We start from the raw sequence: 24,353 nt of genomic DNA, 5'->3' as shown, positions 1-24,353 counted from the left end.
TCACAGAAAACAAATGAACAACTTAACAAAACATATTTTATACCTTGAGATAGACCTTCCTGGGTGATCTTAGCTACAAAGTCCCCGCCTTTTTTGTTGCAGAAACAAATGAGAATTCATATTTTGCACGCCCCCTTTTTTTTTTCTTGTGGATTGAAAATACACATTTTCTTTCCTACTTATGAGATAATTATTATCCGCATGTAAAGCCATTTTTATTTTGGGCCTGGAGCAGATCTCTTATCTTTGTTTTGTAAAAATCCAATTCGTATGAATTTTATCTATGGGCTGTTTATATAATATATATATATATATATATATATTGTTGTGGTGTTAGACAGTGTACATATGGAAGTATGTCTCTGAAATGAATTCGATACGAAAGAAACTTAGTGATGAACAAATGTTTATTTACAAGCACAAATGAAAACTAATAGGAAAAAAAAAAAAAAAAAAAAAAGCTACCAAATACTGGAGCTAACTGAGATGCTTGTAGACTACGATATGGCTCTTAACGTTGTGTATAGAATCATCCCACTGAAGTATAGCATGCATAACTGTTTCGGTCATCGTCGGGCGACCGGTCACGACAACCTTAAAAGACCTTCTCTGATGCAACTTAGTGAAGGTCAACGTATTCGGTATGACTTTCACCCTCAGACCATTCGAATTCATCACCTTTGCCTTGTATACTGAATTACCGAACCCTACATGCGTAACTCTTCTGTAGAAGACTGCTGAAACGCTAGAGTTGTCATTCGGGAGAAGCTGAAGATGCATAGAAGGATAGTTGAGGCCGTCTGTGCCTCGTGGAGGTTTAAAGTTTGAGCAATTGTAATTCTTTTTATCCCCAACAAGTTTTCCAATGTCTGTGTCGTTGAAACCTTCCTTACACAAGAAACTAAAGTAGTCATCTAGGGTTATGTCGTAGACAAGACCAGGATGCACCGCCTTTTTCGGGTTTACTTGTCCTGCTCCTGCGGCTAGCTGGGTATCTGCTGTTTCGTTTTTCATTGGTGTGGCTGAGCCAAATGAAGTGAAAAGATTGGTTAGTGCATTGCTTTGATGGACTTTATTGTATTTTTTTTGATAGTACGGTTTGGGAAGGCTAACCAGTTGTCATGAGAGCGGACTTGATGGCAGCAGGTGACCAGTCCGGATGGAAAGACTTGACATAGGCTGCTGCTGCTGCTACATGAGGGCAAGACATGGACGTACCTGATAACACATTGAACACATTGTGGCGCAGATCTTCTGGGTAACCAGTTATGGATGGTATCTTTGAATATGCAGCCAATATGTTTACCCCTGGTGCAGAAATATCAGGCTGTACATGAAAATAGTACCTGAGTATAACCAAATATGTAGAATGAGTGAGAGAAAGAGGAGAGAGAAAGAGAGAGAGAGAAATGCCTTGAGGATGTTGAGTGTTATCTGTTGAGGTCCTCTTGACGAGAAAGAAGCGACGATGGGGGCGGTCATTCGAGGAGTTCTGGTCTTGTATATGACTGCCGTAGGGTTTCTGGAGTTAGTTCATTCCAAACCACAAAGATTATTAGGTTTTTTCATACTTGAGAAGGAAACTGATTTCTGCCCACTCCTTTTCGTCTTGTCCATAAAAAGACAGGGTTGTGCACAAAGAGAAAAGTGGTATGCGGAAATCATTTCCTTTTGAAAAAGATTTATCAGCCGTGAAATATGAGATTGAAATGAGCTATACAAAACCATACTTGGTAGAGTTGATGTACTTGTCGATCTTGATCCCATCTTGGACAAGGATATCGGTACCAGGGATTATAGGGCTATATGCATAATCATTAAGTTCATCACGTGAAATTAGGGTTCCAGCACCCTTTAACCGTTGAATAGTGTAATCCTGATAACCAAACCCTTGGCAGTACACAATCCTCCCCTTCACCAGGTTAGCGTTTAGAGTCCAGGAATCACAAGCACTGCCATTATCATTTTCAAATCATTTGATGGGTTTATATTCTTGAAATTGCATTGAGTTCCAACAAAGTTATCAAGGCGAATTTACAAGATAGTTGAAGGATATTTCTTATGAGCACATATATGTTTGCCTTCTCACAAAATGTAACTAATCGTACTGTGTAATAATCGAACGTGTTACATGTGACAATTATGTGAAAACAATAGACTGTGCTAAAACTCATACCTTGCATTTCCCCCGAATTCATTACTCGTGTTATATGCAAGGGCTCCACTTATAAGAGGATACATCAGTTTCTTCGGCGAATAGGTATTGAGTGCATTTCCCTACAATTGATTGAATAATCAGTTAACTCATCAGACTGCATGATAATTTTGTATTCTTATGTGTTTGGGCGTGAGATAGACACTACAAAAAATATGACTATAGCCATTGACGTTAGTTGCACTGGATTGGGTGAGTAAAACCGCGTTTATGTGCAATTAGAATCGGTGACTATTATCAGATTATCCTAGTGAGAGAGGGAGAGAGACTTACAGAAATCCTCTGGCCATTGCCAAGTTTAACTACAGTCTGTAACTGCCTATCAAGGGTATTAGCAGCCACTGTCATAATCCATGGTGCTACATTCTGCACACTGGCCGGAAGCCCATCATTCCCAGCTGAGCACGACACAAAAATCCCTTTTTTCATGGCATGAAATGATCCGATGGCAATGGGATCGTCCAAAAACCTCCGCGAGTGACCACCAATTGAGATCGATATTAAGTCCACACCGTCGGCAATGGCCTCATCAAACGCGGCCAAAATATCCATGTCACTGCAGCCAAGAGTGCTCCAGCACACTTTGTACACGGCGATGCGTGACAAGGGCACGCCCCCACGTGCAGTCCCTTTGGCAACGCCGTATAAGCTGGCACCTTTGACGGCTGCACCAGCAATGGTGGAGGCAGTGTGAGTGCCGTGGCCATCATCGTCGACTGGGCTTTGAATGCCCCAAGTACGGGCAATGTTCAATTTAAAATATTTGGCACCAATCACCTTGCTGCTCAAGAAAAAAAAGCATATAAATAAGGTTTTCACGAGACTGGTATGTTGAAGAATACAAGAATCTCACCTCGGAAAATTAACAAAACTAAATAGCTCTATTTAATGACTGCACTTCTAACTACACAGGACTTTCGTGATAAAACCTTCAGACATGTCGTGCTGTGCAGCTAATAAAATGCAAGTTAATAGAATTTAGAAAACATCAGTGTAGTTAGTAGTATGTCGTTGGCCCGTGTCTTTAAACTAATGATTTAGAGTGAGTGAGAGGGAGGGAGGGAGAGACATACTTGTTGCAGCCTGTGAAGTTTGCACCCTTCATACATTTGCCTTTCCATTTAGCTGGGGGTGGTCCGTAGCCTTTATCGTTGAAACTGGGAGCCTGCATGTAAATTCCTAGTACACACAGAATTTGAAAAGGTTACAAATATTTTGTTTCACAATTTTTCAACTTTGTTTCTTTTGCTATTGTCTTTCAATCGGAATAACAGAACACACCGATGAATTGATGATCATTTAGTTCAATGATGTCTAGTATGGAGTTCAAATCTCATAAACGACGGTTCTATCAATAAAAGAAAAGAGAGAAAAGAATGGCAGATTATACCAACCTGAATCCAACACGCCCACTATGGTATTGCTTTCTATCTGAGAGTTCCTTTTCTTTGATTTCAACGGCAACCCTAGGTAATCCCATGACCTTGTTGTATGAAGTTTGCGCACGGTGTTTGGGAACACTGACACAACACTATCATCATCTACAAATCACAGAAAATCATAAAAATTATAAATAGCAGTGCCTAATGATTCGGATAATAATTCGGGACCTAATTAGGGTAGCATCATTTGTTTACTTATTTATTCAGTTATATTTCGAAGAACCTGAGAGTGCCTGTGCTTCATGTGGCAACAATCTTGCTACGAACCCATTGAAACTCCTTCCATAACTATGAATTCTTGATTCTCTGGCTACTTTGACACTGAAATTTGAAGGGAAAATGTTCGGTGATCCTCAAGAATAGCTCCGTATATAAAAATTTGAAAAAAATTGGTTGGAAGAAGCTGGTCATTACTCTCCGATCGCTTGCGCGAGCAGGTTATGGTGTCTGCTCATGACGGAAATTTCGGGTGCTGGTAGTTCTCCCATGTATACAATGTAAGGCTGTTAAAAGTACAAATCCAAATCACTTTGTTACATTGTCACATTTGACCAAATCACTTTGTTACATTGTCACCTTTGAATATCATATTATCTTAATTTACATTCTGACAATAGAACATGATAACGTTGTTGCACAAAATGATGATGAACTGCTGAGAGGAATGGAAAATATTATCGTCTGGAACATACGTACCTTCCTACCATCGTCGCCATCCTCACGTATTCCTTCACCCAACGTGGCTGCTAAATAAGTACTGAATACAAGAATCACCAGTAGATTTTGTAACATCCTCATTGTATTTCAATTTGCTAAATCAGTGCGCGTGTGTGTGTGTTTTGTCTCTCTCTGTCAAACAGACAAGTGAAAGGACTGATTAATTTGCTATAAATAGAGGAAGAGGAGAGAGCTTCATAACTAACAGTGCATCTTCTTCTCAATGCATTCTCTCTCTCTCTCTCTCTCTCTCTCTCTCTCTCTCTCTGCGCAAAATATGGTGAGGGGAGTGAGAGTGAAATGAGCTGGTTTGTCTGTGTTGAACAAAGAATAAGGGACCGCTGTTTTAGTCCAAATAAGTCTGAGAGTTTGGTGGCTTGGATTTTGGATCTTGGGAGGGTATGTAGTTAAGGTGGTTAGCTAGCTACAAACATCAAATGCATATAAATTATCTTATAGCTAGCTTCAGGATATTTACCACTTCTTGTCGGAATGATGAGCAAAACTGAAGAAAAATAACCAAAATAAAAGTTATGGGCAATATAGTAAATTAAAAATAATAATTTTCTTAGCCTCACAATCAGGTAACCAAATCAGTTGCCACCATTTTCTTTTCATGATTTTCTCCCACATAAAATAAATTTTTATTGACAAAATAGTTATCCAAAAATAGTCGTTAGAGTTATGAAACTTCTTCTGCAACGAAAAATCGTTTGAAGGTCGTTACCAAAAAGCTTTAGCGATCATTTTATATTTTCTCGCTTTATAAGTTTTATTTTCAAAATTTTAACACGAACGTGCATAACACGTGTGCAATTGCTAGTATTATCTTAACGCATGACTAGAATGTTAACTAGTAGTTATTCTGCACAGAACTAAAGGACTAGCTAGTTCCTCAAAACGGAAACTCTAATTAATTAATAGTGCCTGTACCTACTCACTTTTAGCCTGATGATACTTTTCTTTTCGATGTTGAAAGAGCTCCCAAAGAAATCTGCTAGCATAAGTTGCTTACGCGAGCGCGGGGGACTTCCGTCGACGGCGCAGCCCCTCGCTTGCGGTGGTAAATGGTAAAAGTTGCATTCGAAGAAATGGCATTAAATAACTCAAAATTTGATTACTTCTCTGTTTCATAAATTAATTTCGTTCTCTCTTTTCCTTTTTACAGACAAAACTGTATACAAGAAACATGGCTTCTCATCTCTTTGCTGCCCACGCCTTATCGACGCCGGACAAAACAATCTCTTGACAACGAACAATTCCGGCCGCCCCTCCATAACACTGCCATCTCTCACTACCCTTGTTCGTGTTCCATCTCACTCTATGCATTGCTACTATTTTGTCAGGGAAAACTTCAGGCTCTTTCACGGTTTCTTCTTCTCGATTAGTCGGCTCTTCATCCATGCATACCGGTACTTGGTCATCATCTGGCTTTTTCTTACTTGACTCTGATTTCTTTGCTTTTTTGCTTTCGAGAGAAGCCACCCCAGTTTCTTCTTCCTGCGTATTAGTCGGCTCTTCATCTAAGCATACCATTGCCCAGTCATCATCTGGCATTTTCGTACTGGACTTGGATTTCTGTGTTTTTTGGCTTTTGAGAGAAGCCAATTTTCCCCCAGTGTCCGATTCAATACCCGGATCATCACCATAACAAGGAGCTGCAACAAAGAGACAATTTGATGAACATTCCAAAAGATGGAACTAAGAACATAGGGTGATTAAAGAAAATGTCGGGGGTTACGCAATTGACAAAGCTTTACCTAAACTTTGATCTTCCGATGTGTTGTCCCTTGCCGTCTTATCATTAGTAGTTTTCACTTTGTCGGCATTGTTGCGAACTACCTTCAGTGGGAACGGGGAATTTGATACCGGAGTATTGATGGTTATATCAGATTCCTCCATTGTCAATGACACACACAGAAAATGTGGGGCCCTGTTCCGTCGAGGATCTTTCTCCAGAGATTTGGTTGTAAGCTGATTATATGAAAACAAAAACGAAACATTTAAGTATATAACAACTTGCAGTTCATTTGTATCAATTACCAAATCCTAGCATCAGCCTTCGCAACAAAAAAAGGGTCCAAGCATCATGCAGAAACCGAGTTCATGAGAACAAAAAAAGACTAGACAAAACCTGCTCGGTTCGTTGTTACAAATGAACTGCAAGTTGTTATATACTTAAATGTGCAACCATACCTGAGATTTGAAAGTGGAGTTCTCCAATTAGAGGATACAAAAAAAATGCTGGAATCAGAAGTTACACAGAAGTATATGACAAAGTAGATTAATCAGGAAATCCCACCGCTGTCACGGTCAATCCAGACAACTCTTCCCGCTCCCAAAGTTTATTTATAAAAAAAAATAGCAAGGCACAGCCACAGATATGAGTAGCATGCTCGCTGTGTGAAATTTTGGTCAATGACAATGATTTAAAATTCTTGGCAGACAGGAGGCTAAGCATCAAGGGAGAATAGGAATTTCAGACACAGCAACATTTTCCCAAAAAATTTAAGAATTCAGTAGCCAACGCTTATGCAGTTTCAATCACGTGACGAATAAGTCCAAACAAGGAAAATTGGAAGAAATGAGCTGATACTATTTCATAGTATCTATCTAATCTTATGTACAGTCTGCTTATGTAAATTCAGCAGTCAAGGAGACTATTGAACCTCAGAGATCCAGATCCAGGTACTATACATAAATTTTCTTTTCTTTTCCTTAAAAAGAAAAATAAGGCCACTTTTCATTTTGAGTATGGATCTCTCAGTGCACCGAACTTAGCACCAGGTTGCAGACGGTTGAGCCATTTCCCGTTAGGCCATACTGATATGTACCATTGTGGTCAACTCTAACATAATCAATACATGGGTATGATACCCATACACCCCTTTTTACTTCTCACACACCCTTTACTACTTTTTGTCCTTTGATCTTCTTCAATTCATTCCACCCGACGGCTGGAAATTAAGAGGGTGTGTGAGAAGTAAAAAGGGGTGTGAGGATAGCACACCCCATATGCATTATGCATACATTTGTAATTAACTGAAATACAACTCCAGATAGATAAGCAAAAGGAAGACCTGTTAATAGCGATGCAAGAGCACTACAGATAGCAAAGGGAAAACAACTGAGATTATGCAGGCCTGGTTGTTTTGTTCCAACCCTTCCTGTTACAGGGTCATCGGATGCAGCCTTCACCAAGCTGATAGCTTTCATTGTTCCATCATCAAAGGATAAAATAACACACCTACAAAAAATTAAAAAAAAACACAACACTCGCTAAAACTAAAAAGTATATAATACATATGAGTACATATGCACACCAACCAGATAGTTACACTTATGTTTCAGACAAAAAGATTGTGTACCTTGGATCTGGAAGCCAATTCAGGCTATATATGAACCTTGGTAAATGATCAAGGTCCCACAACGGACGGAATGGATCACTGCAAAACCAAAAGTTATACATATTATTATGAAATGCAATTTCCACTGAAAACCACAATCATTTAACTAACTATAAAGGAGGAGAAACTACATATGAGCGTAAGAAAAAAAAAGCCATTATACTTACCACAGGTCCCAAAATTTTAGGCCTCCATGTCCAGCAGTAGCTATAAGATTGGCACCCTCTGAATTGCTGAAATTCAGAGAGTTCCATTTCACATATTTGAATGAATAAATATAAAATTGATAAAATAAATAAAAAAGAGCCTGAAATAGCAATCTCTATGCCCTATATCATAATTTAGTGACGTTCAAGACAACCATTACAACACCCATACCTGCACGGAACTTCAACTGTAAAGTACCACATAAAGAAGTAAATAAAATTGATTTCCAACATAGCTAACCTTTCAGCAGGGGCCCAAGCAAGTGCCCTAATTGGATTTGTATCTGCTCTGAAGCAAAGTAAAGGCCTTTATCTGCTGAACAAGTGGAGAATTGAAGCTAACATTCTTAGATTACTTACTAATATAGTTAAAAGTCATAACTCCAACAGAAATGTAAAACCATATCTACATTTTTTAGGTGCTCTGTTAGCCATACCTTGGGATGCATTACTTACTGAAAACTTCCATAAAGCAACCTGAATATATCAAAAAAACTTTTTAGTTACTATCAAGAAAAAAAAGAACAATAACTCAAGAAACAGACTCCTTCCAACTGGACGCAGAATGGGATGGAGCAGATGAAACTAGCAAATTCAAGAACAAAATACACTACTTATCCTTCTAACGGAAACCCTTCATCAAGTTAACATGAAATCTTACTCGAAACTATGCAAAAGCATGATAAAAGTCTACAAGGAAAATATATTAAAGAAACATTAAAGGCTGAGGTGCAAGAAAATTACCGTTCCATCATGGCATCCAACAAGTAGGTAATCATGAGGTGGTGAAGGTGACCATTCCACAGTAAGAGGGATGCTGTTAAACAAAGCAATGGATTTCCAATTTCCAGTGAATCATAAAATGTCACATAATATGGCCAAAAAGACATCTGAATGCAGTGAGAAAACCATGAATATTCTACAAGATTATCCAGCAAATGAAATAATTCTCCACTGATGATATCATGCGCATGGGAATCTTGTACAGCAATCAAAATAAGCCAGGGAAGTTCTGATATGAGTTTATTGTTGTCAAAAACTAGGAAATGATGCTCTCAATTACATGGCAATCTAAGAAAATTTCCAAACTATTGGCAAAAGTGCGGAATATACTTTTGGGGTACCTCTTTTCACCACTACACTTCAACATTGAGCATCTGAAAACTGGTGCTAATTTTACAAATCGAGGATCAGTGCCCTCACCACATGAAGAAGAATAAATAACTTCAATTGCACGAGGAAGAGGAACATCCCATCTGCATTTAAAAGGTCCAGGATAAGTATGATGAGATAGCAGAACACAAAGTCATTTAGCTAGCGATGATTTGTAAACAACTGTACTCAAAAGTCTCAAATATATCTTGACTGCAAACTAAGAAACTGAAAACTCTTTGAGAAGATATCTAATAGATATAGAGATCAAGAGGTCGAAACAAAGAATATGTAAAAGGACCTAAAGTGTAAGAAACAAAAAGGTTCACTGTATAAACAAGAAGGTTGATGCCTTACACTTCCAGAGACCCATTTCCTGACAGTACAGCAAGATAGCCCATCCGATGCTTGCATTTGGAATCATGTTCATTACAAGGACGCCATTTCACATCCCAGGCAACCTTTCCATGGTGAGCTAGGCATAATACAATTCGTGGCAATGCAACATCCGTCGCTACTGAACACCTGGTTGAGCCAATTTCAGAGTAACCATTATTTTGAACATTTTTACTTGTTTGAGGATCCTGTCCTGAATTCTGTTGTGTGTGATGATCTGAAACAGGCAGTCCTTTCTCCCCATCTTGATTCAACAACGGTGGATTTGTATAAATATTAAGAGGATCCTGTCCAGAATTCTGCAGATCTGAAACAAGTGGTCCTTTCTCCGCATCTTGATCCAACAACGGTGGACATGCATAACTGTTATGAGGATCCTGTCCTGAATTCCGCTGTGTATGATAATCTGAACCAAATGATCCTTTCTCCCCATCTTGATTCAACAACGGTGGATATGTATCACTGTTATCACTCCCTGCACTTTCGATATTATTTAATTTTCTCCTCCGAACATGTGATTTCCGAGCTGGATCAGATGCTGCCACATGTTTGTAACTCTTTCATTGTTTACCATGATCTTCTTGTACAGCATGTACATAAGTATTTGCAGGAACACAATCCGTAGAAGGCAACTCTAGTGATCCCTCTGGATATTCAATGGCAGGAACCTCAACATAATTATTGCTCTCATCCAAGTTGTCAACATAATCTTCTGTTGCATATTTTTTAGGTCTTCCTCTAGGCCTCTTTGGTCGAGTTGATTTTTCTTCTGTGGCCTCTTGTCAGCAGATTCTTCAATTGGATTCTTTCTAGGTCTTCCTCTACGCCTCTTTGGTTCAGTTGATTTTTCTTCTATTGGCTTCTTTCTAGGCCTCCTTAAAGGCTTCTTTGGTTCGGTTGATTTTTCTTGTCTGGCTCCACTGTTCTTACTCCCCTGCTTTGGCTTTTCTACTATTGAATGTATGTCTTCCTTATTTACACCAACATTTAAAAGACACCATATCTGAATGGCGCCTCTTCCAGTCAGTGGCTCGCCTAATTTGTGATAAGAAGATCCAGGAGGATGAGCAGCTACGGCAATAAACTGCAAAGTATGGTGACGATAACGTTGTCTAATATAGAAGACTTGAACTACTTTAACATGGTAAAAGTTCTAAGTTGTATAAACCTCACTAATTTAACACACGTTGCTGATAATAACACAAAGAGTAGCATAAACGTTTGAACTCTAGTCCTAAGCATTTGTATCTTTTCATGATAAGGAAAACGAATTATCACTATGGTCCAACATCAAAGTTCCAACTCTTCCAAAATGTATGTGTATTTAAGATTTAAGCTAACATATTTGGCATTGGCCTCAAACTTGCTAGCATGACTAATAAACTAATGTGAATTTAATGACGTAAACATAAGAAACTGAACCCAAGAAAGCCTCAAGATGGAAAACCATACTAAGAATCACCTAAAAGGGGACTTCTCATCCATTCGAGAGAAAACTAGTCAAGGGAAGTTTCCTACATTGCTCAAAACTAAAATTTCAGAGTTCACTATTTAAGGCACTTAATATTCTGAAGGCATCTGTTCAAGTAGTTATCACGATTCACTAATGATCAAGAATGTTAAAGTCAAATATTACAAAAATAACTTCGTAAAAAGCAAAAGTTATCACATCACATTTCCTTCTATGAGAAGTAGCGAAAGCTGTAGACCCTTAAAGTAACAGACTTTGACAAGAATAAAAAGAAGGAAGGGCCTCAAAAAGACCATGTACCTCGCATTTTGGATGATTATCGCTACTTTGATGAACTCTAGGACACCAATCCAACGCCCAAAAAGGCCCTCCAACATACATCACAAAGTCTTGGCTGCAAAAATGTATAATGGACATTTGGAGATATATATCAGTCCTTGTTTAGGTGGCACTGAAAATCCAATATACAAGACTAACATCAAATTTGAATTTGAATTTATTAAAACAACGAAAGCAACAATCTCCAAGAACTTTGAAAAGGACAGCAAAGGAAATGCAAAAATACAAGCACAAAACAACTTAATCGTCACAAAGTGCCTCAATGCTAATGCCAATTCACGTACCTCAACCCGGAGATGGTGCACCACCAGAAAGTGCCTTGTCCTGCATTAAAATGTAAACTGCAAAATTAGATCAAATGCCAATTTTGTTTCTCATATGAAAATGAGAGACATTGCAACAGCTTATTCTTTGCAAAACTATTAGAGGCAAACCGACCATAAATTCGAATTCGAATATATAACCTTAGGAACTGTTGCAGAAGAAAATTGCCGTAAGTTTATCCCGCCGACGACATCCACCCCCTCGGGACTTCCAACTCCACAAGAAAATCGAACATCTCGAGGTTCATACTTAAAATCCGCCCATTCCCATCAACAGAAACGTTTCTTTGCAATCATCATAACAAACAAAAACGTTTCTTTACAATGAACACAAAAGAAAAAACGTTTCTTGAAAAATTAAGCAACAAAAACACTAACAACAGAGAGGCATTTAATTTCTTATTACCTTAGGAAGGTAACTGAGGACGATAAGCGTTGAATCTCGCCGTCTTCGACACCGCCATCCTCCTCCGCCTCGCCGCAGAGCTTGGCAATGGTGTCCATAACTCTGAAGTGATTCTCCACCGAGTCGTCGAACATGGAAACACTAACCCTAGGCCCATTCCTCGAGCCTTCTTCCCCGATTCGAACTGTCTCCGGCTCAATTCGAACTCCCTCCGGCTCAATCCGAGCAGGCTCCGGGTCGATTCGAACTGGCTCCGGCTCTGGGTCTGGGTTCTGATCAGTGGATGTTGTTGCTGCTTGGGTTTTTCGCTTGGTCTTTGGTTGTTTTCCCGCGTTTTGGAGCCAATAGGACCGCGAGTGGAGGTTCGACTTCCACTTCCTCCATTGCAATATTAACGTTGTCTTTTTGACGATGTCCTTGCAATTGATACCCCACACAATAGCCACCAAACTCTCCCACCTAGGGGTGTGTTCGGATTATTTTAGTTTTGTTTTTTTCTTAAAATAAAAAATTGAACCGAAATTACTGTTTGATTCGGTTATATTCAGTTTGGTTTGATTTCGTTATTTTCTACAATTCGATTTGATTTCGTTCGGCTTTTATTAATAAAACCTGGTTGGTTCTTAAAGGAGTAAAAAATAAAATCTAAAAAAATCATAGTAAGGAGTTAATCTCTCAGATTCCAACACTAAATTTCACTAAATCTACTACTTTCCACACTAAAAAGCCAATAGATCACAACATATTCATTAGGCCAATTCATGTTACTAAATAATGACCAAGATTTAGCACCCATTAGTTCAATTGGTAACTTGAGAAGGATTAGCAAAAACCCTAATTTTCAAAACAATGGTGTTTTAAACAATGGTGTTTTCGATTTGGTTTGACTTCTTCGAGTTCTATTTGATTTGGTTTTGTTCGGTTTTTAGGCAAATGGTTCGATTTTTTCAGATTTCGGTTTTTCGAGCCCACCTTTACTCCACCCACCTCCTGAGAAGTCCTCGTGTTGCATACCCTTCTTTTTATTTAACAAGAAGTAAAAACTCCCCCACCCACCCCAATTTATGTTTGCTACTAATTACACTGGCGACCCTTGAACTAGATTTGGATTCAAAATTGATGGAGTTTGGGGTTTGTTGAACTAGATTTCGAGGGCATGATCGACTGTAACAACAAAGAGCGTTTGTAACGCGAGATAGGTGTTTTTTTATTTTTTTTATTTTTTTTATTTTAAGTACACGAGAAAGGTGTTATAATTGATGAAAAACTGGTTTTGTCCTAATTTTTTTAACAAACGATATTATCTACACTAAGCGAAAAAAGATGAGATTAACCTCATAATGGGTTAGTAATAATGTGGTTCAAATTTGCCTTTGGCGAGAATGAAACCTAAGACCTCTTACTTACAAGTGAAGAGGAATACTACTAGACTATAGTACTAAGAGAAGAGGAACCTAAAATTTCTCACTTACAAATGAAGAGGAATACCAATTAAAGCCAAAGAAATGCAGCATTTCATGAAGCAAACATTGCCAATATTTATTTCAAAACATTGACTAAAAAATGTTGTAAAATAAAATTTCTACCATCATCCTCACACATTCTCCACCACCATCACCCTCACCATGGCCACAACCACCTTGGCCATCCCCGCCACCTCCTAACAACAATTTTCATAGCCATCCTCTCACAACCATTGTTAACATAACAACTCCCTATTGCCATTGCCACCACCCTCTCACAACCATTGTTATTGTTAACACAACAACCCCCTGTCACCATTGTCATCGTCGTTGTCACCACCATTGTCTCTACCATTGCCTCTTACCCCACTCTAGCCACCACATATATCTTGTCACCACTACTGTAGTACTACCACCACTTCAACCATCACCTCAACCACCACCACCACTATCTTAAATTTATAATAGTACATGCCCACACACAAAAAGTGTGCGAAATCCTTTACTTTTGTTTTTAAAATTAAAGGAGAGAGGAAGAGAGTGAAGAGAGAACATGGGAGTAGGGGAAGAGGGAGAGAAGTTTATTTTTTATTTTAAAAAAAAAATTTAGACATGATACAATCACCTGTATGTGAGGCTTAAAAAAAAAAAAAAAAGCAAAATTTTGCTTTTGTGAAATTACATTTCTGTCCTTAGCTTTTTTGTTGTGATAGAAGATAAAAATGTCTTTTCACCCTCATTGGTTTGACAAAAAAGGTTTCATTAATATGTGGTTTAGATTACACAAACATTACTTCCAAAGATAATGCTAGGAATGACACACCCTGACCGAAATCAAGGCGTGCTGGTCGTCACGTGAGGGTGACGTAGTCATGTGCACAGTACGGAAGCAATAAAAATATAAGAAATGCGAATAAATAAAAACCAAACTAACTAGAGCACTATATAAGATAAGGTGCAAGACGAAATAAGTGTGAATTCATAACCAGAGCACAAGTAGCCTAAGTGCAGTCCAGCAGGACAAAGACTAATTATACAACACCCAAAGGTGACCATACAATGATGATAATCTGTAAAAGCTGTCGTGGATTCCTCGCAAGCCACCACAAAGCACTCATAACTAGAACCTGGAGGGGCGCAAAACAGAAAGTGTGAGTGGGCAAAAACAAAGCTTTTCAAAACCATTTCAATTACCAAAGATAGTAACCCCTCGCCATAAAACCTGTATAATTTCCCAGAATAGAATATATATGTATATATATATATATATATCTATACCACAACCATGCTCAGAATAACAGAATTCACAAATATGCCATGTCGAATATCTCAGCATAAAAATATGTAAGCCAAGTGATATAAATCAATGCAAATGATATGTCAGCCGGAGTCACCTAACGTGACCTGTATGGCTCAAATCCACATGTCAACAAATATACCTGCACACGAGTCGGAACCACCTAAAGTGGTATGTACGACATAACTAAGTGTAAATAAATACGCTCAAGTGCTACAATCACGTGAAGACTATGTAAATAATCGCGGGTCACCTACGAGTCTGAACCACCTATAGTGGTCTGTACGACAGGACTGTGCACCTAACTTGGATCCAAGATGAGCGTATGGTGCAGGAGGTGAATATTACGTGAATGATTGTGCCCTAACCATGCGCGGGAGCACTAACACCGGGGTGCAGGTTTATGAGCTCTCAACGCATCTTACATAATCAACCAATTTACATAAACAATCTACAACTCACCTGATACTTACCTGAGCGTCCACAGCGTCAAATCACAATATGCAAATATCATACAAATTCATCGTCTAAGCATAAATCAATAGGCATGGCATTTCAATTATAATTTCATTTAAATCAATTTTCTGGGAAAAATCTCAAGTATATAGGTATATACGGAAAACCAAAAGCCCACTCACTGGTATGTGGAAGGGTCGTATTCCCCAAGCTTTGATTGACTGCGCTCGTCTTGAGGATAGGTCTCACCTATATGCGAAACAACTATATAAACGTTAATTTAAAGCACATAAACGAAACTAGCTAATAACTTCTCATACATTGCTCAAATGGGGTGTTTGAATATACCAACGTGATCTAATCAACACCATGAACATCCTTATATTTTTAAAATAATTTTTGGACCACCCACGCGCCACCACACTCCGGCAAGGGCACGACCAGACGCGTGGCTAACCCTGGCGGAAACTTAACTGCCGTTAGGAATATTCCGTTAATGTTGACAGAATATTCTTCTTTCTTCTCTGGTGGATCGCCAGACTCTGCCGCCGGCCACCGTCTGTGTCACCGAAAATTGAAAAATTTTCAAAGCTTGATATCTCTGCCATTTCTCAACCAAATTTCATGAAATTTGTACCAAAATGAAGCTTACAACAAGTAGAACACATTCTTACCACTTTCAAGCCATGCAATCCACGAGATCTCGTCAGAGAAACCTTGAACACTCCGGCAACCTCAGCAACTCGACGAACTCGAGTTTCCCGACGTCCAAAACACTTCAAAATTACTTCCCGAGCTTCGTGAAGACGTCCTAAAGCTTCCTAGAACCTTAAAACTCACTGAAAATCCCACGATCATGACTACATGAACAGTGCCCAAAATCTGGGATTCCTAGGTTCTCGAGTTTTCAAAGGATTCACGTTCTAAAAATGGTATAGATGTGTTCCTAAGCTCCCAAGGAACATGAAGATGGCTTCCAAAATCTTGATCCGTGAATGCTCAAGTGGTTTGAGAAGTTGCCCGTACAATTGTATGGAAATGGAAAGAAATTCGAGAAGGAAGGAGAGATAAAGGTCAATGGGGTTGTTTGGGTGTGTGTGTGTGTGTGTGTGTGGTCCTAGTTGGCAACACAATAACCAACCACAAACTAGGACAAATTTAGTTCCAATTGGGTCCAAACAATTATGACTTAACATAAATTGGACCACAATCAAAACATATCACCCATGACACCAACTAACGTCCAAGGGCAATTTAGTCTTTTCACACCATCGATAAAAATAATTCGGGACGGGCTGTCACAAGGAAGACCAAATTTGTAGACTAAATTTTGTAAACTAATTAACATGAAACTTGATAATTGGATTATCACTTAAATATTGATTAACATGCTTATTTCTTATTGGTGACACATCATTTAGTTTGCAAATTTAATCTACTTAGTATTACTCTACTAGGAAACATGAATTTATTATTTTTTGACACTTTTATATTAGTACCAGACACGTTTTCATAGTTTTCTTAAAAAAAACAAGAATCATTCTCAAATTAAAAGTACCAAACCTATTCTCAAATTATAAAAATGTAAAATCCTATGAATTTACAAAACAATTCTTCAAAATCATTTTGTGAAACATTAGCAAACAAGTTTTGCTTGCACCTTTTGGTTGTGGAATCTTGGCATGGCCACAAAGGTCTGGTCCTAACCTCATTTGGAACCAAAAATGAATTGCACTTCTAAATATATATATATATATATATATATATATATATATATATATAAGGATTGTATTAAATATATGTAAGTATTGTAACCAAATTTGTATGCACACAAAATCTTAGAATCGACCTACGTCTGTGTTCCTCTTTATGGGCTTTTAAAATTATTTCACACGAAGATGCATGATTTGAGAGATCCCCGCCAAGAAAAGGGGACTAATTTGCTTGAATGGATACACAGATTAATTTTCTAATAAGATTTTTTTGAGAATGGATATGTATAGGTTGATTTTCAACTAACTTTAATGATATGATTATTTTGTTACGATCACAAGTGGAGCTATGACAAATCAATTTCTTTACTGCCGGCCTAAGAGGCAACATAAAAGAAACGAGTCATATTCTAGCCATGAAATATTATAGTCATATATCGAGGTGCTGGTGAATCACATGATAGTGATTAGAGAAAAAGTTGAAATATCTCTATAAATAATTTTGAGTTCCAAAAGAGTGGACTGTAATGATGATACCATTAGCTAGTTCTTTTGAAAAAAAATACCAGTCACATTAACTAATCATGTTAATTACCAACAGATAATCATAAGTTTTTTTATTTTGAAATACATTAAATTGTTAACCGTCTTAATAATATAGAAATGCCGCTTGCGGGTTGGATTAGACTCTTCACGAAAAAAATGACTGCATTAGCGGCTTGGTCGTAACCCTAAACCATGCAAAAATACTTCTTTCTTTTTTATGAACCTGCGATGGAACATTAAAACTAAAAACGAGGAGAGTGATGGAACTTGACCTTAACTACAATCATCATTCATAAAAAAAAACAACCTAAATAATATCAGACAACCCTCAAACTATTCTGCTCATACTTTAGGATACAAAGAAACCTAGCTAATTAAGCGACGTGTCACATTATTGGCCTCTCGCTTAATATGCAACGCAAATTGGATACCTAGGTAAAGAGCTAGCTACAATTTAACATCACCAATAATTACTCTTCCCGTAGGTGAAGTATCCTTCACAAATCACACGATCGAAAGCCAACTTTACAGCAAATTCCAAACCTTCGCAAACATAATTGTTACAGTACCCAATTGTCACAAAATCGTTGTTCATTCACCTGAGAATCAATTGGGACATATTGCATGCTGCTGGCACTTTTAGCAAAATATATGCAATGCAAAGAGGCCACACAAAATATTAAAATCATGTACAAAAGGAAGACAGAAAACTGCAGCCAGCGTGGTACAAATTGACTGAGTATGACATATGATGTGTCGTGGAGCCAAGGAAGGCACATGTGAACACCTTGTGGACTTGTCACATATGTTGTAGTATATTTACTTTCCACTTCATAAGTTGGGACCAACGTTCCAACTGCCCAACGGCTTTGTTTTTTTTGTCTTTCTTCCTATTATTTGTTTTTTGTTCCTCTTATCTTATAATTTTACAAAGAGCGCACTTTTGCAATGCTATGTTTTGGTTGAAAATTTTCTAAATTTCAATTAAGGTCAAGTACAAAAATTTGATATCACAAAAATTGTACATATAAAGGAGAGACTAGAAAAGTTTTCATGAGCATTATAAAGATATGTGAGAGAAATTAACAAAATTTTACTTGAAATACGTCATTTGTAAAAAGAGAACTTCAAATATTGCTAGACCATTCTTTTTGTTTTTTTTTTTTAGGCCATGTGATAGTCTTTTGAGAATGCATCTTTTATTAAAAAATGTTGGCACTTTTATTTCTTAGTTTTCACTATTGGATTTCAAATGCACAGTTTTGGCTATAAGGTATATTGAATAAAGCACCTTATCAAAAAGATCGTTTCGTTTGTAGGACTAGAAACCTAGTTAGCCAAAGTCACCAAACCCTTTTGGCGAATATGTGGTTTTGTGGATTCACATAGAATAACAAAGTACCCTAATTTAGTGAATACATAAGAAGGAAGTAGAATATATACATATATATATATATATATATATATATATTAGTAAGTGTACTTCTACCAATATATCAAGACTACTCACATCAATATGGATCAGGATCCTCTCCCGATCTAAAGATGATGATCCTCCTAACCAAGGAATATGGGCCGTTAAATGAAAATACAATGGCTACAAATAGGGGATCATTTTAAAGTTATAATAATTATAACCGTTGGATGAAAATCTAACGGTCCACATTCCTTGATCAGAAGGATCTTCATCCTTAGAGTACTCACATAAAATAATATTGTGCAGCTTTCTGCGTACGAAACGAGACAAATAGATAAAGCAAATCATCACTAGCTTTAGCTAATTATATCATGAAGGAATATATATGTATCTGCTTGCACAGTGATCAAGAAAAGCCAGCTACATTGCCACCATCTTGTACACCGAAATAAATACCGTACACCGCACCAAAGCAGACATTCTGGTTACATATGGTACACATTGAATTCAGCCACAGGTTGGCCTAGTTTCGTCCATGTCACACTGCGCACCCCTATTGCATTGGTAGACCCATATAACATGCACCAAAAATAGATGTACCACATATGGCTGAGCAGAATATATATGACCCATCGTGAGTCATGACTCATTACTCATGACACGATGGTGGTGCTAGTCCTTTCTTTCACCAGCACTGGAAACCCACTGCTTAAGGTCGCAGTGAGTCCAGGAGAGAACTTCGGCACACGACATGATTCATGTGCTGCATGTTCGATGTTAAATCGTCTCAGCAGTGAAAGCACAACAGTTTTCATCTCCATCACAGCCATCTCTTTCCCCAGACAAACCCTAAGTCCCGGTTGAAAAATTGGGTACTTGAAAGGGTTTTCCATGAAGAAAACGCCATCCTTCAACCATCTGTCGGGCTTGAATTCCATGCAGTCGGAGCCCCAACTCTCCTGGATCCTACCCATTGCGTACGGATGGTAAGTAACCCTAGTCCCTTTCCTCACAAACGTGCCATCGGGTAAAACATCATCTTGTTCACAAAACTTTGAATCAAACTGTACAGGAGGGTAGAGCCTCATGCTCTCATAAATTGCGGCTTGTAAATAATGAAGTTCTTGCATTTGCTCAAAGCTCTTGAGACCCTGATTGATTCCAAGCACTCTATCAGCCTCCAACCGAATTGCTGACGCAGCGTTCGGGTGGGTCCCCATGAGCCAAAAGAAACTTGTCAAAGCAGACGCCATAGTGTCACGCCCTGCCAATAGAAAACTTATAACAATGTCTCTTAAGTAGCCTTCATCTTCTACACTTCTCATGAATCTTGACAAGAGATCTCTTTGGGTTGAAAATCCCGATTCGCGCTTTCTGGCGATCACCTCTTTGGCTAAAGCGTTGATCATATTTATGGATTCTTTAAGTTGCTTCTCGCTCCCCAAATTTAAAATTCTCTTGATCTTCCAAATTATGGGAGATGGCGTCATGGCTCTCTCGGCGGACAACTTCGAGGCCATGTCGAAAGCGATGGCGAATTCAGACAAGGGCAGTGACAACTCTAGGCACATAGGGTCCAACCCGAAAGAGAACTTGCATATGGTGTCGAACGAGAATCTCTTGAACACGTCTTGTAAATCGAGGACTATTCCGTTACCACCATCCGAATTAGAACAAACGGATGTTAAGAGAGGGATGAGACGGTGCTCGATTTCGTGGTTGACAATCTCGAAAGCGTACGATCGTACCGAGTGTCTATCGAGCTCCAGGCTTGCCATTTTCCTCTGAAACCTCCATGAGTGGCCGTCCACGTTGAATATGCCTTGACCTAGAAAGTCGCCAAGGATTGTAGAGAAGGGTTTGCCTTTCGGGTAGTTTTTGAATCGAGTTTTGAGCATGTACTCGACGTTTTCAGGGTTGGCTGTGATGGTGTTTCTTAGAACATGTATGTGGATGGTTTTGCTTGGAGAATCTTGAAGAAGATGTGCATACCAATCACAAAGGTTTACGAATTCTAAAGACCAGCTTGAGGTGAGATAGGTCTGACAAATTTCACAACTGCACCATAGTTTTGATCTCAATAGGAAAAGGCTGAAGATCATAGAGAATAGAAGAAAGCAAATGAAGGTGTAAAACAATTGCAAGAGCCCAGAAACTTCAAACTCCATTGGAAATATGACCAAGGAATGGAACATGGAAGAGACTGGTAATGAGAGAGATCACAAGATGGCATGACATTTTATATGCGATTCCATGGTTTTTCACGTAAATAATTTCCGCACACCTTTTACAAGTAAATATAAACAAATAAGAAATAGAATCAAATATTAATTTTTAGTTCAGTGGTTTTTTTTTTTTTTTTTTTTGTGTGTACGTCTCCACTTCCAAAGAGAAATGATTGAAATATGGAAAGTGAGAGAAAAATATTTAGCATGAAGAACCCGTATGAGACGAGAGCAGACTGTGATGATCTGAGTCCACAAAACGAAAAATGTATGAAAAATACGTTCACTCACGTGGACTTATTCGTTTCTGTACGAACTGGCCTGGCCTTTTTAATTTTCTTTTTGGAGAACGGCCTTTTTAATTTTATGAGAAGTAAACTAACAACAATATTAGGCGGACTGGACCACTCTTGTCGTCAAAAAACAGAAACAACACAGCTAATTGAGGCTGTTTTGATATTGTTGTATTTTGAAAAAAAAAAAAAAAACTGTTTTTGCTGTGCTATGAGAATAAGCTCATTTTTGCTACTTCACGTTTTCAACTTTTTATTTCATCCAAAACTGTGCAAATAAGCTGTTCTTAAGTGTTTACCAAATACCTTTTTAAGCTTGGTTTTTTTTATACCCACTTTTTATAAAAGCACTTCAGTACCAAACCAGTATTGAATCGGAGAAAAATTAGTGTGATGGTATGGCCTGTATGCGTACGAATCTACTATACATATATATAATATATGGGTATATAAATGCTAAATTGTAGACATGGATGAAGCTACAGAGGAGCGAGGAGGGGCGGATGCTCCTCCCCTCGCTGAAATCAAGCCCAAGAGCGATGGTTCCACCCCTCTGGTTTCGTCGGAAATGATGGAGTCCCGGCTACTTCTTTGGTTTCCTTGCTGTTGCGCACAGCAGCAGCAACGAAGGGTTATAATTTTTTTTGAAAATTCCTAGGCGGAACGAAGCCGTTTTGCTTTATTGAGATAAAAAAAAAATTGATTATAGTGGGAACCACTGGTCACCCATTTTTTCTCCGCACTTGCTTACACCCCGTCCCTTTTACGAGAGCAGCAAAATGTGCCCCAAAACTCGCAATTCACAAATATACCCTCAAGTTCTGACTTGTTAAATTATATTGGCAATGTATTTAATTTTGTATTTAAATTATATTGGCAATGTATATAAATTTTAGACTAATAGTTAGCACATAATTCAATCTCTTACATATATGTAAATATTCGATAATTTGTTGTGTTCGTTTTGATCGTTTTCACAGTAGTGTGCATTTTAATTTATTCAAATGAGTAAAAAAATGAAGAGTCGTATGTATTTGGAGTTTACCTTAAAAAAATAGGTCAACTACAATTTACTCTGTTCACATTTGGAATGATTTTTAAAATGGGTCACGAAGTTTTAAAAGTGTCATAATGCATCATAAGATATATTATAAGTGTATTAATTTTTATCTTCGGCCTAATTGTATGATAATTTATTAAATTGATGACATTGTGAGCTTGAGAACCTTATATGAGCTAGCTTGTAAACTATATTTGCACCGGATTGACAAAAAACCTCTTTAATTTAGGATTATTAACCTTTTTAAAATTCGACTTCAACGAGTATTTAACAGAAACCGTAGGGTGATTGGTGTTGAAAATGTGTTTTTTTGGATGACTAATCAGAAAAGGAAAAAAAAAGTATTTCGAATAGAAGAATTTGCGACGATCAACGACAAATTTTTTCCTCGAAAAGTTTTTCCAACGGCTCAATACCTTTTCCTACAGCATTTTACCCTTGCTAATAACATTTCATTATGCAATGAATGAGCACATTATGGAATGTTTTCATGACATAAAACCTCGCCGGCAATAATTTTTACCCTTTCAAATTTTGCCCCTTCCCTCAATAATTCTTGGCTTCACTACTGATTGTAGATACCTTTTGGATATTTGATAGTCTAAAACATATAATAGAAGTATCGACAATGTAATAAGTTTAGGAGAGTTTGTAGCAGTTATAACTTACTTCTCAATTTAGAATCTTAAAGCAACAAATGTTGTTCAAAATTCAAATATGACATGGTGGTTTTGTGGTTTATGCGCTTTACAAGAGATTATGAGAATGAAGATCGACAATTTTAGGATGTAATTCTTATACGGACAATTGCAAATCATCAAAGAATGGTGCGATATTTTTCTTGTGGCCTTTATGGTAGTTCTCCGACTTTCGAGTGTCGTGTGTTAACCTTTTTATTAGTTGTAAATGGTTTTTCCGTGCCTAAGAAATTGTATTGTGTATTTGAAAGTTTGTAATTGTAGAAGTAGTAATGTTTCTATTGGCGGCCTCTAAAGAGTAAGGACTTATGTTTGACATGTTTTCTCATATGAGCCATTGACCATTCTCAATGAAAATTTCCTTTGATCTAAAAAAAAATAACGAGAGCTACTAGACCCACCTCATTGTCTTATTTTCCCATCCACGTTATAATCTCACCCATCTTAAAAAAGTTAAAAAATTATAATGCTATTTTCCCACCCACTATTATTCCCAAAATAACCTTTAATATATATGTACATATGAAATTATAAAATTGTCTCTTAAAAAATATAACAAATAATATGTAAATGAAAACCACTAAGGTCTGCAAATTCAAATGGAAACGATAGAGGTATCCAAATTCAAAAGAATTCGACAACGACAAATTTAAAAATACGATGGAAAAATTCAAATGACCTACACACAAATAACTCTTGTACTCTTTCAATGGAAACATAATCTTCTACCTCTTCCATAGAAGCATCATCTTCTACCTGTTCAATGAAAAAGTCATCTTCTAAGTCCATTGCTATTTTTTTTTTACTTTCTCTGAATGAAAGGAGATGAAAATATGAGTTAGGGTTTAAGGTAGACAAATTGTCTCCCATGCCCAACCTTGGGTTTTTTTTTTTTTTTTTTAATTAAACAAAATAAGATAATTAATGTCCTTATCGGTCTTTTTGTAAATGTCGGTCTTTTTGTAAATAGACAAATTTGTAATTAAAAAATTTATTAAAAGGTGGGTAGGAAGGTAAGACGTTGGGATGAAAATAACATCACTCAAACTAATTAGCACATTTTTTTAATCCAATAATAGAGAATTAATTAGCCATGCATCATTCGTTCTTTT

The 24,353-nt window shown here is 37.6% G+C and overlaps 2 protein-coding genes, 1 long non-coding RNA gene and 1 pseudogene across 5 annotated transcripts; all 4 read right to left on the bottom strand.

Annotated features, from left to right (window-relative positions):
• Positions 1-203: 203 nt before the first annotated feature.
• Positions 204-4,455, bottom strand: LOC103963663 (subtilisin-like protease SBT4.15). Its single transcript, XM_009376496.2, has 11 exons — positions 4,354-4,455; positions 4,072-4,160; positions 3,881-3,978; positions 3,610-3,756; positions 3,289-3,394; positions 2,489-2,996; positions 2,177-2,277; positions 1,731-1,952; positions 1,414-1,522; positions 1,114-1,327; positions 204-1,022 (listed from the first exon to the last, which is right to left on the bottom strand). The coding sequence occupies exons 1-11, from the start codon at positions 4,453-4,455 to the stop codon at positions 478-480; spliced, it is 2,241 nt and encodes a 746-aa protein (XP_009374771.2). The 3' UTR covers positions 204-477.
• Positions 4,456-5,456: 1,001 nt separating this feature from the next.
• On the bottom strand, positions 5,457-13,892 carry LOC103963662 (annotated as a pseudogene).
• Positions 13,893-14,467: 575 nt separating this feature from the next.
• LOC125469932 lies at positions 14,468-16,376 on the bottom strand. 3 transcript variants are annotated; one of them, XR_007252270.1, is made up of 4 exons: positions 15,965-16,376; positions 15,639-15,849; positions 15,473-15,554; positions 14,468-14,664 (listed from the first exon to the last, which is right to left on the bottom strand). It is a non-coding gene; the product is annotated as an uncharacterized LOC125469932 (long non-coding RNA). The 3 variants fall into 3 exon arrangements; XR_007252271.1 differs by having other exon boundaries at positions 15,473-15,539; XR_007252269.1 differs by having other exon boundaries at positions 15,473-15,849.
• A 2,924-nt stretch (positions 16,377-19,300) lies between these two features.
• On the bottom strand, positions 19,301-21,644 carry LOC103963636 (cytochrome P450 94C1-like). The gene has a single exon (XM_009376470.3). It carries the CDS (start codon positions 21,158-21,160, stop codon positions 19,619-19,621), a length of 1,542 nt encoding a protein of 513 aa, XP_009374745.1. The 5' UTR covers positions 21,161-21,644; the 3' UTR covers positions 19,301-19,618.
• Between the last annotated feature and the right edge of the window lie 2,709 nt (positions 21,645-24,353).

The sequence above is a fragment of a genome, unplaced genomic scaffold (genome assembly GCF_019419815.1).
Source record: "Pyrus x bretschneideri cultivar Hongxiangsu unplaced genomic scaffold, Pyrus_bretschneideri_v1 Contig47, whole genome shotgun sequence".
NCBI lineage: Eukaryota > Viridiplantae > Streptophyta > Magnoliopsida > Rosales > Rosaceae > Pyrus > Pyrus x bretschneideri.
This window is presented reverse-complemented; position numbering and strand designations above follow the sequence as displayed.

What these genes read in the sequence shown, in the direction of transcription:
- LOC103963663 (XM_009376496.2), bottom strand. Translation starts at nt 4,455, where the DNA reads ATGAGGATGTTACAAAATCTACTGGTGATTCTTGTATTCAGTACTTAT. An exon ending in CTCGCGCAAGCGATCGGAGA is followed by an intron (nt 3,979 to 4,071) that starts GTAATGACCAGC and finishes TTCAAATTTCAG; the next exon opens with TGTCAAAGTAGCCAGAGAAT. An exon ending in AAGTACATCAACTCTACCAA is followed by an intron (nt 1,523 to 1,730) that starts GTATGGTTTTGT and finishes AACTAACTCCAG; the next exon opens with AAACCCTACGGCAGTCATAT.
- LOC103963636 (XM_009376470.3), bottom strand. Translation starts at nt 21,160, where the DNA reads ATGTTCCATTCCTTGGTCATATTTCCAATGGAGTTTGAAGTTTCTGGG.